Below are 15,994 nucleotides of genomic sequence, written 5' to 3' on the forward strand. Positions count from 1 at the left end.
CTTCAGTTGGATCCTCTCCATCGAGTTCCGTAAATTCTAAATATTGATGACTAGTACGGTCTGCGGTGCTGTCGTCACGCTGGAAGGACACGAGGGTATTGAAAAGCGCCTGGCCGGGGAGTAGACTCAGTTGATGCTGTATGTCTGCCAGAGAGCAATGCTGAAAATCAAGGTCTGACAGAACCTGATTGTGCATGTTCCATACGAGATCATTCTTGGTCTGGTTCTGTGATAGGTCGATACGACAGACTAGCAGGTTTGCGTACGCACCAACTGCTTCTGAAATGCCAGGTACTGGAAGATCTCTTCCAGATGCGAGATATCCGAAGCAAACGTCATTACTTCCGGTATAATTTGCTAAAAGAAGGGCCCAGGCACTCTGGAATAGGCTGGCGGGTGTGACGAATTTCTCCTCGCTGAAATGTTGAATCTTGGCAAATGTCTCGCCGGTTATGTCGATGCTTACAGTCGAAACATTATTAACTTGTCGGGAGAGGTTAGATAGGTGAGGAAATTGGCAGGAATTGACGCCGCATAGCTTCTTCTTCCAGTAGTTCATTCGATTTTCTGGCAAGCGTGAACTGAGCACCCGCGCAAAGTTGTAGGTTATATCAACTGTCTCCTGGCTTAGGACGCCAGCATATGCCCGCGCCCAGTCCTCCAGGATTATCGTGGATGAGCTGCCATCGGTAATAGCGTGGCTCATTTCCAGCTGACAAATAACTTGACTGCCGCTTAGCCCATTGATGTTGGATAGCTCGAGCAGGGTGAGGCGGTGAGGAGGTTTAAGTTGCTGGTAGTTGACTGACGGAAGACCCGTCAGCATGCTCAGCGCAGAATTCTCGCTGTGGCTCTTTAGTAGGATAATATTTGCGGGACATGCTTCTAACACGACCTGGTTAAAAGCTGTGTCGTCATCAAGACCTTCCATGAAAACGCTGCGGAGTGACGGATGTCGCGCAACTACTTTCTGCCACGCGTCTGCGAGGCGAGCAATGCTGACGTCACTGTCTGGCGACTGAATTCGGTATATCTGCGAGGTTTTGTACGAAGACGAGTCCTTGAGCTGGCTAAGGAGAATACCGTTTATCATGGGCGGGCATGGATATATGCCTGCGACTGTGGCGTTATTAGCTGCCATGATGTCTGGAATAACATGGGCTTGCAACTCGTCGAGACCTCTATAATCGAGGTTGAGAAACTCGTAGTCACAGAGGGTCGTCTCAGGCTTCCTGAAAGCGAGAGTAGTACAGATCTTCTGTAATGATATGCCGATCTGCGCGAACCAATCCCGAATGAGGCCTTGGTGAGAAATATGTCGGTTCCATGAGAATGAGAGGTGAGTTGATCCTCCCTCAATGGACACATTGATCTCAAAAAGAGCTGACATTGGTAGAGCCGGGCCAGCGTCCGAGATACCGTCAAGAATGATGTTATTGAAAAGAGAGTCATCGTTTTCTAGCTGCTGAAATTGGCCATGGTAATTGAAAACTAGCTCCATAGTAGAGCCATGCGACTTGAAGGCGTGAGCTCCCTTGCTACTCAGATATCTGGACGTGAAGTAAGCCCAGCCATTGGCGAGAAGGCGTCTTCGAGCATCTTTTACAAGTCGAACAATGTGCTCATGCGAGTTGTCTCTATTCCTTGATACAGTTATCGGAACCAGGGTGCTGAACCAACCAACTGTTCGAGATAAGTCAACCTCTGCATTCCAAGGCTCACGGCCATGACCCTCGTTGAAAATTGTTAGGCCTTGTCGAGGGAATATGTTCAGGAAAGCATCCGAGACTGCAGAGAGAAGAATATCGAGGGGCTCCGTATTAAAGGCATTGTTACTCTCCTTCAATAATAATCCTGTCACTTCTGGTCCAATTTCCAGGAAGTCCTCGTACTGATCACTGGCTGTGTTAGAGGTTGATGAATCGAAGTTCCAGAATTCGAGGTCGTTGTTAGCCTCTTGTACAGATAGCGAGCCCTGGGGGTCGTATTTAGAAGAGACAATCTCCTCTTTCTGCAACTGATTCCAAACTTGAAACGGAAGCCCTTCCTCTAACTGACCGTCACTTATGAGAGTCTCCAAATCTTCTAGGATGATACGCCATGATACAAGGTCGACAACGAGGTGGTGGGCGACAAAGAGAAGGTATTGCTCCCCTGAAGATAGCGTGCATAAATCTGCAGCAAAAACGACACCTTTCTCGATATCCAATCCATGCTGTCTTTGTGATGCAATCGACTTGACTTCTGAGAGAGATTCGAGATTCCAAGATTTAAAATGGTGCACATTTTCAGCAGTAGGCTTCAGCACAGATTGTGTCCAGTACTCGCCAATTTTCTGGAATCGGGCCCTAAGCATAGAGTGTTGCCGAACGATTGTTGAGATTGCGCTTGCAATTTTGTCTGCGGATACTACTTGTCTGAGTTGAAGGTAGAAGCTCTGATTGAAGTGGTAATCTTTAGTATTGACGAGTTGAGTTGGGCACTGATCGAAGAACCACTGCTGGATAGGCGAAAGACCAAAGGCCGTCTCGTATTCTTCTCGATGCGCAGTACAAGTTGCTGTGACAGTTGAAGTTCTTGCCACTTCCGCAAGAGATTTGCCCCTGAGTAGAGTTGCTACTGAGAAAACAACTCGAGAGGCGCGGCAGTGGGGGCTGAGACGCATTGCGGAGATGGAATCACCACCATTAGCAATAAAAGACTTATGAATATTGACCTGCTCAACTGGTAGGTTGAGGACGATACTGCAAGCATTTGCAATAACTTGCTCTGCGTGGGTCACTGGTGTGTGATCGACCTCCTCGTCCGTATCGTTCTCGTGACAGATCTTGGTGAAGGTTTTCAAGTCCATATCGCAGAGCCATTCGCGAAGAGCCTTATGGTTGAGCTTACCAGAGGGGTTAAGAGGAATGTCCCTGACGGCAATCCAAATGGATGGAATCATGTAAACAGGGAGAGCACCCTCCAGCATAGTATAAAGATCCTTCTGAACATCTCGGAACAGTCGCGCTGCGTTTTCATCGTTGATAGCGAGATCGATTCCGGACGAGATGACGGCTTCTGGTTGGTATTCTTCAAGGCTAATAACGCCGACAAGTCGATTTGCACAAGGACCTGTGATAGGAAACAAACTTGCCGCCTGACGAACGGACGAATGACGTATCATATGATTGTCGATTTCTCCTAGTTCCACACGCTGCCCGTGAAGTTTAACTTGGGCATCCTTACGGCCAATATATACCAGGCTTCCATCGCTATTATATCGAACCAAGTCACCGGTTCTATACAGACGACCATGACGACCAGGTTGACTTGGAGTGCCACGAAGCAGCCACGGTGGATTGTCAATAAAGGCCGCAGCAGTCTTCTCAGGGTCATGAAGGTACCCCGGTCCCACGGATGGTCCTTCCAGGAGAAGCTCACCAACGCTGCCTACCGGTGTGAGGAATTGAGCAGTTTTTGTGTCAGCTACCCACGTAACGGTGCCAACCCCTTTGCCGATGCCAACTTCTAGCGTATTATCAGACTGAATGCTGGCGAAAGTAGCAGCTGGAGTTGCCTCACAAGGTCCGTAGGCGTTCCTCAGATCTACAATCTTGGCCCACCGTTCCGCATATGCTTGCGGAAGAGCTTCTCCGGCGAGGAGCAACGTGTCAAGCGATTGGACTGACTCGAGCGGAAGTATCGATGCCGTTGAGGGAGTCAATTGCACAAAATTAGCTCTATAGTGTCGGAGAGAGCCGGCTAGGTCGTCTCTTCGCTCAGCATCAGAAGGAACACACAGAGTGGCGCCGCATGTTAATGAATTCAACAGATTGGCCCAGGTGGCATCGAATGCGTAAGAAGCAAAGTCGTATACCCTTGATCCTTGTGTAAAGCCGTTAATACCTTGTTGATACTGGATGGCATTACTATAATTTGAGTGTGTGATAATTACACCCTTTGGTGTTCCCGTACTACCAGACGTAAATACCACATAAAGCTTGTTCCAGGGCTGTACGTGCTGGAGTTGCGTCGAAGATGGAGCATTTGCATCAGTCAGAGTCGACAGACTGGCCTCAGTGATGACCATTACTGGAGTGTCTGCAAGCCGAAGTGCTAGATCTTCGTTACTTGATGAACACAGAATCAATGTCGGGTTAACCTGTAGCGCGATAATCCTCAGTCGGTCTTCAGGGAGAGTTGTATCCATAGCCACAGATGCACCGCCAGCTTTCATGACTGCAAGCATTGCTATACATGTATAGCCGGATTTCTCGAAGCATAGCGGTACAACGGCCTCTGGGCCAACACCCAAGCTCACAAGGTGGCGGGCAAGACGACTCGTGATGCTATCTAGCTCTGAATAGGTCCAAGTTCCATCCCAGGCACACACAGCTTCGGTATCTGGCAGTCTCTGGGCTGTATCTTCAAACAAATGATGGACCAATGCGTTTGAACACTCTGGCACTGTAGCGTTCCAGCCCCAAATGTCCTCCAAGTCCTCTCGACCAAGCGTCTCTATATCAGCAAGTGCCTTTTGGGCATTTTCGGGGTCACAAATCTGGCGGAGGGCATGTTCAAAGTGAGAGACATGCTTCTGAACTTGGTTTTTGCTGATTATTTTGGAGTCGAAGGCAATCCTCAACGCGAGCCCGTGGTCTTCAAGATCACAGCTGACTGTAAGGGCATGTGTATTTAGATCCGCAATAGGTCCATCACTTTCTTCGTCGCGGAGCTCAACAAATAGCTGGCTACGTGAATTGTCGTTCTTCTCAGACGGCTGTATTACCAGCAGCGTTTGGAAGTTGCAGGCTCGTTCAGCTTCAGTACTCATCCGGCGGATCCGTTGTAATCCAGTCTGCTCAAACGCCGTCATTTCAATTCCCTGAGCTTGTATTTGTATCAAGATTTCCTGCAAAGTTTTCTTTGGATCCAGCACGACTCGCATTGGCACTGTTGCAATTGTTGGTCCAGTTACGCGCTCAATGCCTGGTAGAGATGCCTGCCGACCGCTCACAGTCAGACCGAAAATCACGTCATTGGAATCGGTATACCGCGCCGCCAAAATGGACCACGCCGCCCGAACTGCCGTGGAGGTGGTAATATCGCTAGTTGGCCATTGTACCCCCTGGATGTAATGCTCTACAGTTTGATCGGATCGGGGCTCGTGGGTTGACGATGGTAGTGCCGGATATGTTACGGCATCGAATTCTTTGAACTGTTTCTTCCAGTACTTCTCAGCCTGTTTGCTATCCGCGTGTAGTAGATGTCTAACGAACAACTGGAATGGGGGCTGATGCTGGAGATTTGCTTCGTCTATATATGACTTCTCTAGATTCTCCAGCAGAAGCGGAACTGTCCACCCATCGTATAGCGCATGATGCATCGTCCAAATAAAGAAATGCTTGTCTTGTTCCTTGATAATAGCGACTCGCACGAGTGGCGTGCCCAACCCGATTGTTAATTGCTCATCCGCGCGCTGATAGGCACTTGAGCTTGTGAAGTTCTCACCCAGCCAATGGATCTGCTGCTGAGCAACGACAACCTGTACCAAGCCCTGACTGGATAAATCCACGATTCGGGTACGTAACATTGGGGTTATTGATACCAACTGTTTCCAAGCTTCTCGGAAACGCTGTATATTGATAGTGCTTTTGAGCTCATATGTAGACCTGAAGACATAGTCCCCTGGTCGCTTTGTTGTTAGAGCAAGCAGACCTTCCTGAAGCGGAGTGCATGGGAAAACGTCCTCGATGTGCAACGGATCTACTCCGCAGAAAGCTGCGGCCTCTTGGCGTATCCCTTGAACTTCACAACCAGCCTTTAGTAGTGAGAATGGCTCGACATCCATTCTATCTGGCTCGAATACTTGGTGAGCTTTCACAGCCAAGTCGCCCAGCCGGGGCGTCTGGAAGACATCCGCAACGGTCAAGGCTATGCCTTGTTCGCGAGCCGCTGCAACAAGTTTCATGGCCCCAATCGAATCACCCCCGACCTGTAAGAAGCTGTCATCGATTCCAATTTTGTCGAGACTGACGCCAAGCACAGATGCCGATAGGCTTAGAAGGTGTCGTTCCATTTCCGTAGTCGGTTTTCGATGTTCACCACTTATCGACGAGCTGTGAACTAGAAGCTCTTCCAAAGTCATTCGTTCGCCTATGGCACGAATCTGTCGCCTGTCTGTCTTGCCCGTGGGCGTCATAGGGATGTGGTCAACAAGGACATAGGATGAAGGTATCATATAAGGAGGTATTAGTTTTGCAAGTCTTGTGTTCAATCCCGCAGTCAATCTCTGCAACTCTGATCCTTGGTCATTGCCATCTTTGCCCCGGGCTTCGGAAAGGCATATGAAAGCTATCAGCATGGCTTGGTGGTATTGTCGAGGCACCAGCATTTCTACTATTACTTGGGCATCTGCGGAATCTGTGATACTGGCAGCAACATGATGCTCAATATCTCCAAGCTCTAGCCGCTGGCCGTTGATCTTGACTTGGGCATCTTTCCGACCAACGAAAGATAGGGTGCCATCTGGATTATATCGAACTAGGTCGCCAGTTTTATAGAGACGGCCACGGCGGCCTTTCCTGCACAATGTGCCCTGTAGTAACCACTTGGGATCTTCGATAAACGCGTTTGCCGTGCTTTGGGGATTGCCCAGGTATCCTGCGCCCACGAGCGGACCTTCCAGGAGCAGTTCGCCAATACTACCTACTGGCACAAGTGAGGTACCTGTATGAGCATCGACAACCCATGTGTTGACCCCAACACCACGGCCAATTGTTGTCATATCATAGCTATTCGGCCTTATGGCTGCAATCGTAGTGGTGGGTGTGCATTCGCAAGGACCATAACCATTGCGGAGGTCTACGACAGAAGCCCACTGCTTTGCAGAATCTGATGTGAGGCGTTCTCCTCCAACCATTAACAATTCCAAAGATTGAATCGTCTCCAATGGGAGTATGCTTGCAGTTGAGGGAGTGATATCAATGAAATTAGCCCCTAGTCGCTTGATAGAACCAGCCAAATCATCTCTTCGATCAGTCTCAGAAGGAATGCATAAACATGCACCACATGATAGCGTCTGTAGCGCATTTGACCATATGTTATCGAAAGCGTGCGAGGAGAAGTCATAGACACGTGAAGTGGGTTTAAAGCCATGCAGACCTCGTACATGTCGGATGGAGCTGCTGAAATTGACATGCTTAATGATAACGCCCTTAGGCTGCCCCGTACTTCCAGATGTGAAGTTGATATATAAGGTATTTTCAGGCTGAACCCTTGACGGAAGTGGCTTGCTGGGTACGTCGAGCTCGGATAACTGTGCGGAACCTAGCACTACTATGGGCTGGTTGGTGAGCTGTGTTGCGAGGTCCTTAGTCGTAGAAGATGATAAGATTAGCGCTGGTTTGACCTGCTGCACAATGGTTTGAAGACGCTCTCTAGGGACGGTTACATCCATCGCCACAGATGCTCCGCCGGCTTTCATTACAGCTAGCATCGCGACTGGGACCCATCGACTTTTCTCAAGGCATAGAGGCACTATAACCTCAGGACCAACACCTAACTCAATGAGATGAAGGGCTAAGCGAGATGAAGCATCATCTAACTCGGCGTAAGTAAAATCACCGTCCCAAGCACACACAGAGGGGGCGTTGGGCTGCCTGGCGATGGTCTCGGCAATAAGGTCATGTACTAAGATATTGGCAGCTTCTGGCACTGTCTCGTTCCAACGCCAAATGGCATCTAAATCCTCCTCGCTGACTGAGCTGATATCTGCTAATGTAATGGATTTATGTCTTCCGCCAAGCGAGCCATTGAGCATGCCGTCGGTTGCGATGGCGATTGCTGTGGTCTTCACGAGGGAAATAACACGGCTAGCCTGCTCACTGGACAGACAAGAAGCGCGGGCATCAAGAGATAAGTATGCTGTTGTATCAGATATCGAAAAGCTGACCCCAATGTCGAACTGACAAAACATTAGCACCGCGAATCAAAACAAAAGCGATGAATGGATGAAGATACTCACCTCAGTGGGATCTTCGCCGTCCATATTCGTAAAGGTGAGCGTTGGCGCTTCTGCATCTTCTCCTACCGTTTCATCCTCCCTCTGAAATGATACAATTGTGTTGAATAGTGACTGCCCAGATGGCATACCGAGTTGGTGTTGGATATCGGCTAGAGAACTCTGTTGATAGCCAAGATCCTCCATGACTTGATCATGAATATGGTGTACGAATTGTTGACTAGTCCATTCGCGCGATATATTGGCTCGGCAGATCAACATGGACGCATATGCACCAACAGCACGCGTGATACCCGGCACTGGAAGATCTCTACCGGATGCGAGGTAGCCGAAGGTGACGCTCTCCTTTCCTGTGTAAGCTGCCAAACAGAGTGCCCAGGCACTTTGGAAGAGGCTTGCAGGCGTCACGGATTGTGACTCGCAAGATCGCATAATTTGGGTGAACTTGTCCCCAGTTATTTCAGCCGAAGCGAAGCAAACTCCTTGATCGGCCTGGGGAACTTGGTGAACATGATATAATGGCTCGAAATAACAACGCTCTGCATCTGCTAGCTTTCGTTTCCAATATGCCATCCTGTCCGTTGCTGACACGGATTTTATAAATCGTGCAAAACCACGATTGACGTCGTTGATGCTATCAAGGTCCAGGGTACCGGTATAAGCTTTGATCCAATCCTCAATAATTATTGCTGACGAGGCACCATCTGTAATGGTATGGCTAGCCTCTAACTGACAAAAAACGAGATTCTCTCCACGAACAAAACTCAGTGCTAAGCGATGTGGCGGCCTGATGTTTCGGTAGTTAATAGGCTGTAGATTGTTGAGCATTGCTAATGCTGAAGTTCTGTTCTCACTCTCTAGTAGAATCACGTCTCCATGATAAGACTGCAAGACCACTTGACTGAAGGCTGCTGTTGAATCACTCCCTTGAATAAAAACCGTTCGCAGAGCAGGCTGACGAGCGATTACAGTTTGCCAAGCTTCAGCCAGTCTTTCAAGACTAATCAGATGGCCGATAGGGGACCGTATCTCATATGTGGCGGATGTCTCATAAGCCCCGGGCTCCTTGATTTGGCTCAGTAGCATGCCGTCCACCATAGGTAGGCATGGGAAAATGTCCTCTACCGTTGTGTTGTTGGCTGACTCAATTTCGGGAATCACATACCTACAAAGGTCGTCGAGTTGCTTGTAATTGAGGTGGAGAAACTCATAGTCGTAAAGGGTCTTGGAAGGTGCTCTAGAGCTGAGATCATCGCAAATAGCCTGCAGTGATAGGCTAACCTGAGAAATCCACAGGTCGATCAAGTCCTGGTGGGCTATATGACGATTCCAGGAAAAGAAGATCTGTGTAACTCCATCTTCGATTGTAGCATTTATCTCGATGAGCGATGATGCGGGCAAGGATGGCCCAACATCAGAGGTTTTGTCTAGGGTAATAGTGTCAAAAAGGGCATCGTCATGCTCTAGTTGCTGAAACTGGCCATGATAATTGAAGACAATTTCCATGGTAGTAGCCTCATGTGATTCAAATGCTCTGATTCCCTTGCTGTTTAGATACCTAGAGGCAAAGTAAGCCCAGCCGTTGGACGGCAGTCGCCTCCTCATATCCTTGACATGTCGCACAATGTTGACGATACTGTCGGCTGTATCACGAGAGATCCTCAGAGGGCTCATTGTAGTAAACCAACCGACAGTGCGCGAGAGATCTACGTCTAGGCTCCCTGGTTCACGGCCGTGGCCCTCATTAAATATAGTGAGGTCCCCACGACTAGGGAAGGCTTGTAAGAAAGAGTGCCATACTGCTGATAGAAGTAGGTCCACGGGTTCGGTATTGAAGGCTCCATTGGCGTCTTTTAAAAGGCATAAAGTGAGATCTCTGCCAATTACTATAGGCCTGTCCTTGAGGTCGTCAACTGTATTAGGGGTATCCGGGGTGAATTCCCAGAAAGTAAGGTTATTGGTGACTCCGTCGATATTAAGAACATTTTCAGGATCTAGCTCCGGCGTGCCGGCCTTCTCTATTTGCAACTGGTTCCATACTTGGAAGGGAACCTCTTCTTGCAACGCGCCACCAGTCAGTAGGACCTCTAGATCTTCTAGGATAATTCGCCACGACACAAGGTCAACAACCAAGTGATGCGCAATGAGGATAATATATTGATCTGATTTGGGAGCCGGGGTCATGCAGACATCTGCTGAAAAGACGGGGCCATTCTCGATATCCAGCTCTTGCTGCCTTTTTGCAGCCAGACACTCGATATCAGCCATCGAATCTTGTTGCGACGACTCAAAGTGATGCAGGCCCTGGCCAGGTTGAATGACACGCTGCATCCATTTACCATTAACCCTTGCAAAGCGTGCTCTGAGCATGGAATGCTTCTCCACGATCGTGCCAATTGCACTGCGGAGCTTATCTGTGGAAATTGGACGTGTAACTCTAACGTAAAAGCTTTGATTGCAATAAAGACTTTTCGTATTGACCAATTCAGGTGGTGATTGACCAAAGAACCACTGCTGGATCGGCGAGAGGTCGAAAAATACGTTGAATTTCTCTATTCGCGATACTACAGGACTGGTGACGGTTGTTGATAATTGTGCGACTTCAGCGAGCGACCGCCCCTTGAGCAAGGTTGCAACAGAGAAGAGAACGTTGGCAGCACGACAATGAGGACTAAGACGCATAGCTGATATAGAATCACCGCCGTTCGCCACGAATGACCGTTGCAAATCGATATTCTCTATCGGGGTGTTTAGAACTGTACTGCATGCTCTCAAAAGCACCTCTTCTGCCTCATTTTTGGGTTTTCTGGTCCCTGGATTACGCCCAATACCCGAGATTGCACTGAATGTCTCTGCATCAATGTTTGCAAGCCACTCCTCAAGTCGCTTGCGGTCGAGTTTGCCAGATGCGCTGAGAGGTATATCATGGACGACAACCCAGAAAGTGGGAACCATGTAGGCAGGTAAAGTATTCTCCAAAAGAGCTCGGAGAGCCTCGATACGTTGCTGCGTCTGTTCGTCCTGGGAACTGATATCTAGTTTCGTAGGCGATATGCCCCGGCTTCTACGATCTGGTCCGACAATGCTAAGTACGCCAACGAGTCGGTTGATACATGGGCCGGATGTAGGAAGTATACACGCCGATTGTCGAATCCAGGGTTCGAGTGAAATGTGGCTCTCGATCTCGCCTAGTTCCACACGTTGGCCGTTGATTTTAACTTGAGCATCTTTACGTCCCATAAACGTGAGACTTCCGTCTGTGTTGTATCGTGCAAGGTCTCCCGTTTTGTAGAGACGTCCGCGACGACCAGGTTGACCTGGTCCGCCACCACCAAGTAGCCATAACGGGTCTTCGACAAAAGCTTCTGCAGTTTTCGCAGGGTCATCAAGATAACCCTTACCAACTAAAGGGCCTTCCAAAAGAAGTTCACCGATGGCTCCAACCGGGACAAGCGATTCGGCCGAGACGGTATCGGCTAACCACGTATTGACACCAATGCCTCTGCCGACACTGGATTCAATCATCGTTGTATCGGGGTTAACGCACGACACCGTAGACGTCGGCGTACACTCGCATGGACCGTACGAATTCTTTAAATGCACCAACTGCCCCCAAACTTTGGCTTGTTCTACAGAAAGCTTCTCGCCTCCAAGAATGAGGGTGTGCAGTGCCTTCAAGGTATCCAGCGGAAGGATACTAGCCGTGGATGGCGTTAACTCGGCATGAGTGACCCCGAGTCTTTGTATAGCTCCCACGAGGTCATCTTGTCGCTCAGTATCTGATGGGATACATAAACATGCTCCGCACTCTAGTGCGCATAACGCGTTTGACCAGGCCACGTCAAAGGCATACGATGCGAAGTCGAACACTCTTGAATGTTCGTCAAAGCCGTGTGCACCGTGCTGGTGCTTCAGAGCGCTGCTGAAATTTGAATGGGTGATTACAACGCCTTTAGGCGTGCCAGTTGTCCCAGAGGTAAATACGACATAGAGTGTGTCCCACGGCTGTACGACAGGGAGTATCCCTTGAACCGGCTGAGGGAGTTGAGCGAGTTGTTTGTCGTCTAGTATCACGATGGACTGATCTGGGGCGAGTTGCTCAGCTAATTTACGGTTCGCCGGAGACGAGATTGTTAGTAATGGTTTTATTTGTCGTATAATCGTTAGTAGGCGGTCTTCTGGAAGAGTCGGATCTAAAGCGACAGATGCTCCGCCAGCTTTCATCACTGCAAGCATTGCAACAGGGACCCATCGCGACTTTTCGAAGCATAAAGGTACGACACTACCTCGACCCACGCCGAGACTGACGAGATGACATGCAAGGCGACTCGAGGCGCCATTTAGCTCAGCGTATGTCCAGTCGCCGTCCCACGAGCATACCGCCGGGGATTCAGGCCTTGTAGATGCCGTGTCCTCGATTAATTTGTGGACTGTTGTCTCGATAGTTTCAGGCACGGTCGCATTCCAGCCCCAGATTTCCTCCAAGTCATGGTGACCAAGGGCTTTAAGGTCGGTAACCTTGATCTCGCTATCGCCAGAGGAATGGCATATCTGGCGAATTATATGGTCCAACTGTAGCATCAGTTTGTTTATCTGTTGCTCATCAATGACATGTGAGTCAAATCCGACTTGTAGCTGTAGGCCATCCCGTCGAAGCCTGCACTCAACAGTGATTGCATGGGTGTCAAACTCGGCAAACGAGTCCTCTGAGTCTTCACTTTCACCCCCATTTTCATTGACAAATAGATGATGAGCTTCTTCGTTGTCGTTTTCCTCGGCCGGTTGCATGAGCAAGAGTGTTTGGAATTCGCATGCCTGCTTTGCTTTGGCGCTTATTTGTCGGATTCTTTGCAGTCCCGTTTGTTCGAAAGCTGTCATGTCAATAGCCTGGGACTGTAGTCGTAGTAATAGTTGTTCGACGCTCTCATTCCAATCCAACGCTACTTGAACTGGCACCGTTGCGAGCGTTGGCCCGGTCATCTGGTCGACACCGGGTACAGCAGCTTGCCTTCCAGTCACTGTTACACCGAAAACAACATCAGTGGAATCAACATACAAGGCCGACAGGATCGACCAAGCAGCTCTCACTATCGTGGATGGAGTGATGCCGGCATCGGGCCATGCAAGATCTCGAATAGGGTGCAATGTCAGCGTGTCTGATCTTGGCTGATAAGTTGCCGAAGGCAGTGATGGAAAGATGCTGGCTGCTTCGGATCCATCAAACTGTGCTTTCCAATACTTTGAAGACGAATCACTGCTCATTTCCATGATGTGCTTAACGAAGAGTTGGAAAGGAGGTTCGTGTGAAAGGGGATGTTGTCCTCGATACGCCTTTTCTAGTTTCTCGAGAATTTGCGGCATTGACCATCCATCATAGAGTGCATGGTGTATCGTCCATACGAAGAAGCGCTTGTCAGGTTCATTTTGGTCCTCATGGACGAATCCGAGGCGCACCAGCGGAGTTCCCAGTCCCATGGGGAGCGTCTCATCTGCATTTTGGTATGCAGAAAGGCTGTTTGACTTTTTGCCAAAGGAGCTGCTCGTCTGTTTATCTATGATGACTTGGACGAGGCCTTGTTCTGTAAGTTCTGCAATTCGAGTTCGCAGTATCGGTGTTGTCCTGATGACCTCGTGCCATGCTGCCTCAAGTCGATCGATATTGACTGACGGGCGTAGTTCGAAGATGTATCGAGCAATGTAATCTCCTGCTCTTCTGGCGGTCAAGGCTAATAGACCTTCCTGGAGCGGAGTACATGGGAAGATGTCCTCAATTTGTGTAGCATCTATGTCGCAAAGAGATGCAATCTCGTCTCGTGCGGCTTGGACATTGATACTGGCTTTAAGTAGTGAATAGGGTGGAATAGTTTCGGTCGATGCTGACGAAAGCTTGCGGGCCACTGCAGCTAGGTCACTTAGTCGAGGATTCTTGAAAACATCCGCAACAGTGATCGATAGTCCCTGTTTACGTGCCTCTCCGACAAGCCTCATTGCGCCGATTGAGTCGCCACCAATACGTAGGAAGCTATCGTCAGGTCCAATCTTGTCGGCACTAATTCTTAGTAGAGATGACCAAATACCCTGAAGTTGTCGTTCTGTATCCGAACTCAGTGCCCGCCGCACGCCGCCTGGCATGTTTAACGCCATGAGCTCTTCTAGAGTCATGCCTGATGCTATTGTGCGGAGTTGACGGCGATTCAGCTTTCCTGTCGCAGTCTTAGGCAGATCTTTGACGGGGATATAAGCATAGGGAATCATGTACGCTGGGACACGCCTGGAAAGCCTGTCCTCCAGCCCTGCAGTCACTCTCCTCATTTCCGCCTGCAGCCCATTTGCTTCTATAGCAAGGCAATCTTTGATGTGCAGGAATGCTACCAGTATGGACTTGCTGCTTCCTCTGGGTGTGATCACGTCGGCTACTGCCTCGACTTCAACGCTGTCGGCGACATTCGCCTGCACATGATATTCGACGTCGCCCAGCTCCACGCGTTGACCGTTGATCTTGACTTGGGAGTCCTTGCGAGCGAAAAAGGTGAGACTTCCGTCCGTATTATATCGCACCAAGTCTCCTGATTTATATAACCGCCCGTGACGGCCTGGATGTCCAGGAGCACCGCGGACAAGCCACTTGGGATCATCGATATATGCGGCTGCCGTCTTTTTGGCATCTCCCAGATAGCCATCGCCAACTAACGGACCTTCTAATAGAAGTTCTCCCACATTTCCGATGGCAACCAGTTGGTCATGATCCGAGACGTTAACCAGCCATGTGTTTAAACCGATGCCACTTCCAATACTAGGAGTGGCACCCGTGTTTTCATCCATCGGGACAAATGTCGCCCTGATACTACACTCAGCAGGTCCGTATGTATTGAGAGTCTCGCAATGTTTTGCCCACTCTGAGGCCATGTGACCGGACAAGAACTCTCCTCCAAATTGCAAATGCTCTAAACTTCCCAACTCCGACGGCTGTAGTGTACTGGCAACTGACGGATTGACGTCGAGGAAATTGGCATTGTAACGTCGGAATGAGCCTGCAAGGTCATTGAGGGCCTCTGAGTCAGAGGGTATGCAAAGACAGCCACCTGCAGTGAGAGTATGCAGGACGTTTGACCATGAGATATCAAATGCATACTTCACGAAATCATATACCCTAGAAGAGCTCTTGAAACCCATTCCAAATTGCTGGTGACGGATAGCACTGCTAAAGTTGGCATGTGTTATTATTGCGCCCTTGGGAGTTCCCGTACTACCAGACGTAAATACCACGTAAAGTTTGTGCCAAGGTTGGACGTCTGTACGCGGCATAGGTCGCCGGCTCAGCTTTGCCATGTGTTCATTATCGACGACGACCACCGGCCGCTCTGTTAGTTGGCTAGCTACCTCAATAGCAAGCGAAGATGACAGTATCACTACAGGATTGACCTGCTGTACAATGGTACGGAGACGTTCAACGGGCTGTGCTGCGTCCATTGCAAGCGACGCACCTCCAGCCTTCATAACAGCTAACTGTGCCACTGGAGTCCACCGGGACTTCTCAAAGCAAAGAGGCACAATTACATCAGGCTTAACACCCTTATCAATAAGATAGTCAGCTAGTCGGGTAGAAACTTCGTCGAGTTCTGCGTAGGTCCAGTCACCATCCCAGGCACACACGGCTGGGGCGTCGGGTTGGCGCTGTGCTGTTTCGGTGAAGATATCGTGCACCAGGACATTTACTGTCTCCGGGACGGTACTGTTCCAGTCCCAAATATCAAGTAAGTCCCGTTGATCGATAGAGTCCATATCGGCCAATGACCGCGACTCTTGCACGCTGCCCTGTGACTCTGCCGAAATCGAGGAGCTGTGACTTGCAATTAGTGTAGTAACAAAATTCTTCATTAGTGAAGCCACTCGAAGTGCTTGCTGCTCAGTTAAACAAGATAGACGGTAGTCAAGACAAAAGCCTGCTTGCTTGATGCCGTAGGATACACTGAGAGAAATGTCATACTG

General features: G+C 49.4%; 1 protein-coding gene across 1 annotated transcript in view; it reads right to left on the reverse strand.

Annotated features, from left to right (window-relative positions):
- Positions 1 to 15,994, reverse strand: part of J3458_017967 (Nonribosomal peptide synthetase) — a 32,303-nt gene that overhangs the window by 3,814 nt on the left and 12,495 nt on the right. Inside the window, exons 2-3 of the mRNA XM_007810911.2 lie at positions 8,009 to 15,991; positions 2 to 7,948 (exon numbers count right to left, since the gene is read on the reverse strand). Of these exons, the coding sequence (XP_007809102.2) occupies positions 2 to 7,948; positions 8,009 to 15,991 (15,930 nt within the window). The remainder of the gene's footprint in view (position 1; positions 7,949 to 8,008; positions 15,992 to 15,994) is intronic.

This window comes from Metarhizium acridum, assembly GCF_019434415.1.
Source record: "Metarhizium acridum strain ARSEF 324 chromosome Unknown scaffold_452, whole genome shotgun sequence".
Lineage (NCBI taxonomy): Eukaryota > Fungi > Ascomycota > Sordariomycetes > Hypocreales > Clavicipitaceae > Metarhizium > Metarhizium acridum.